Source organism: Ipomoea triloba, chromosome 1, assembly GCF_003576645.1.
Source record: "Ipomoea triloba cultivar NCNSP0323 chromosome 1, ASM357664v1".
In the NCBI taxonomy this organism is placed as follows: domain Eukaryota; kingdom Viridiplantae; phylum Streptophyta; class Magnoliopsida; order Solanales; family Convolvulaceae; genus Ipomoea; species Ipomoea triloba.
In genome coordinates, this window is record NC_044916.1 from 3,878,467 (window position 1) to 3,882,153 (window position 3,687).

General features: G+C 37.1%; 1 protein-coding gene across 1 annotated transcript; it reads right to left on the minus strand.

The window, feature by feature from the left end:
• Positions 1-1,298: 1,298 nt before the first annotated feature.
• On the minus strand, positions 1,299-2,765 carry LOC116015288 (ethylene-responsive transcription factor 4-like). The gene has a single exon (XM_031255332.1). It carries the CDS (start codon positions 2,662-2,664, stop codon positions 1,855-1,857), a length of 810 nt encoding a protein of 269 aa, XP_031111192.1. The 5' UTR covers positions 2,665-2,765; the 3' UTR covers positions 1,299-1,854.
• Between the last annotated feature and the right edge of the window lie 922 nt (positions 2,766-3,687).

Below are 3,687 nucleotides of genomic sequence, written 5' to 3' on the forward strand. Positions count from 1 at the left end.
AGCCCAAGTACAATTGTACAATGACTCCTCTTAATAAGTGTCATGGCTTCTTAATAATTGTTATGCATTCTAACAAGTGCATTATTAGCTTTCATTAACTGGTTATGCAATATAGTTCATAGTTTTCAAATTTAGTCAATGTCAGCTCTCAGTTATTTATGATATGGTATCGTAAATTAGTGTCCAAATTCTAAATATAGTCATGTTAGTCCTTTAATTGTTTGTTAGCTTTCATTTAAAAAAAATTAAGGGACCATATTGATTATATTTATAACTCAATGACTAGATTTACAATATGATAACTAATTAAGATATCATATTAGCTAAATATGAGAAGATCTATTTTCACTTTGGTCCCTAAACTATAGTACATCTTTCACGTTTAGTCTTTTTTTTTTTTTTTTTGGTTAGCTTTCACGTTTAGTCTGCTTATCAAATTTTTTTAATATTTGGTGAATGACTATCAAATTCTTACCACATTGGCAATTTCAATCATTTTTATTTATTTATCAAACTTAGGTGAAATCTCTCACATGATAATCTAATGAATTTTTTAAACGGTATTTATGTTATTTGAAATTGAGCAACATGCAAATCACAAAATCGAATATAGTTTTTTTGGGGTTAGTGTTGTTGAAAATTATCAAGATTGACAAAAATATATATTAATTTGTAATGACCAAATATAACAATAATTTGATTAGTCATGCATTAAAATGGTAAAACAAGTTTAATTTAATAGTTAAGGATCAAATTTGAAAGAGCTCCAATACTAGATGCCACCAAAAGTGAAATAAAACTCACTTAAAAATGAGGACTGAATTGTATAATGACTAACAATTAATTGACTCTAAAAATGTGACTATATCTTTTTTTTTTTTTTTTGAGTTCTACTGACTCGATTACAATGTAGTATCTGTCCATAGCTACTTTAATTTAACTAACTTAAAATCAAATCGTAGTGCATCACCAACAAAAGAATTTGCCCTTAGGACAACGGTCCAATGTTGAGAAACCTGCAACAAACAATCTGACTTGCGTTGGATTCCTTGTGCACAAAATATATAATTTCATCATTCAATGTAGTATAGTTCTAGACAAAATTGAGTATAAATTTAATAGGCAATCTAAAATAGAAATTCTTATATCAATTTCAAACAACGCTCTGCATCTATTATATCATCAAAGTTGTACTCGTCAAACTTATTAATACAATATATCAAAGTTGTACTCATCAAACTTATTAATATAATATTTCAAAAGTAATCCAGTATATATAACAAACTTAAACAACATTATATACTTAACAATTTTATAAATATAAAACAAAAATTTATATATTCACTACACAAACACTTATAAAAATCTAAAAATTTTCATACACGTTTCCTAGCAGAAGTTGACATTACACTTTGCAAACAAGTTCATTGTTCATACAAAATCCAGCCTCCAAAATGGGGCGCACAAGTACACGTGGCAGAATAATGCATACTGACATGGTCCACACGTGCCATCAGTGCCCGTACTGACACGGACCACACGTGCCATATCCATATCCAAGAACACAGTCTCACACGTCACACCGCCGTGAGTCCGTGACCACGGCCACCGTTACCGCCACCGACAAGTCATTAGAAATGGGAAAAAAAAAATATAAAAATACGCGTAATTCACAAAGTTTTCACCTAATCAACGGCTGGTGGAGAGCTAAAGAGGTTGTATCGGCTCTTGGTATTCACATCCAACGGTTGCCATTAATCCTTGTTACTAATTTTTTTTTTTTTGTTTTTTTTTTCTAAAATGAACAAAAAAGGTTTTTGACGGAAAAAACGGTTTACTTTGACGCCGGCAGCTTCACAAAGTTTCCGGCGGAGGGAGGTTGAGATCGAGATCTAAAATTAGGCCGTCTTTGTTAGGTTTGAGATCGCGGTTGGTTTCGACGACGGAGGAGGAGTCGGACTCGCTCTGAGCAACGCCGCTTCCGGTGCTGCCGGCGGCGTCGTGGAAATTGGGAGAGGAGAATCGGGGGTTGAGGGAAGGCGTCGTCGTAATCGCGCCGGCACGCGCGAGCGCGTTGAGATAGAACACGTGGCTGGCCGGATGCACGGCGGCGGCGGCGACAACCGGAGCGACGCGGAGGTGACGGCTCTGGTACGGAAGGTGGTTCACCGCGGAGAATCCGCCGCCGACGTTGAGATCCAACAGCGACGACGAGTCGACCAAAACGGCCGGCGAAAACCGGCCGCCGTCGCGGCTCGACGACTCCACCGTGCTACTCTGGCTCGGACTGTGATTGCTATTCCCCCCTCCTCCGCCTCCGCCTCCTCCGCCGCATCCGCCGCCGATTTTCTCGCACGCATTCCTGTTCATATCAAACCGCGCGCAGAAATCGAGCGGAATCCGCTCCTCCGCCAACGGAAAATTCGTTTTCGCCTTGGCGCCGCGGAACTCCCGCGCCGCATTATCGTAAGCCCTAGCCGCCTCCTCCGCCGTATCAAACGTCCCCAGCCAAACGCGGCTTTTCTTCCCGGGATCTCTGATCTCCGCCGCGTATCTCCCCCACGGCCTCTTCCTCACTCCCCTGTAATGCACCTGCTCTCTCCGCACTCCATCCACCGCCGGAACCGCCACCGCCACCGCCGCCCCCTTATCCTTCGGAGCCATTAAACTCAGCCCCGCGTGAAATTTAATTATAAAAATATTTACACAAAATTAAAAAAACTTTAATTAATTGCTTCAGAGAGAACAGACTGAAACGTAAGAAAACTTTAAGGTACGGCTGAGAGAAGAAAGAGGAGAGCCGCTGAATATATAGGGGGAGTCAAACGTGGCGTTGACTGCTCCACTGCCGGGTGGGGTGGGGCCCTTAAGGTTACGTGGCATTCCGACCTTGTGTACGTAGCCATGCTGATAGGGGTGTAACATTTAATTGGAGCCTTGTAACATTTTATTTTAATAATAATAATAAAATCATAATATTTGAAATGAGTTTTAGAATTTAAACTTTTGTGTATTCAATAACGTTTTTAGGAAAGTATTGAATGAGTTCAGTCAAGACTCGACATAATTACACTATTACTCTTGTAATAAGAGGTGAGATTGTCCACTCCAGTCCCTACACATTCTTTTTGGATTGTGGATGCATAATTATTATTATTATTATTGTATATTAAAAAGAAATCAGATGTGGGGAAGGGTATCCCCATCTTTGACAGGTGATTGAAAATATTCCTCATTTCTTATCGCCAAGTTTTGTCCTTGTCTCCATTCTTGTTGATGTGGAAACTATAAATTCTATCATGAAGGAATGAAATTGTCATCCCTAAGTAAAATATTAGTTAAAGTCAAGCGAATTAAAAAAGAAGTGTAAAGATTTTTTAATGAAATTACGTTATAATATAGTATTAAATAGTACTCCATATTTACTTTATATGAAATACATTTTAAGATGCCACTATTTCTTAATTCTTATAATAAGAAAAAAAGAAAGATATTTATAGTCATAAATTAAGATTTTTTTTTTTTAAATTTTTATCTTATATTATTAATGTTTTTAACACTATTTATTTCGATATTATGAAATATCTATCTAGGTATGTTATAGATGTCACTTTAGTTCATTTAATACAATAATTAATTTTAGCATATTTGTACAATATAATAGTAATAACATAAATTAGATTGAGG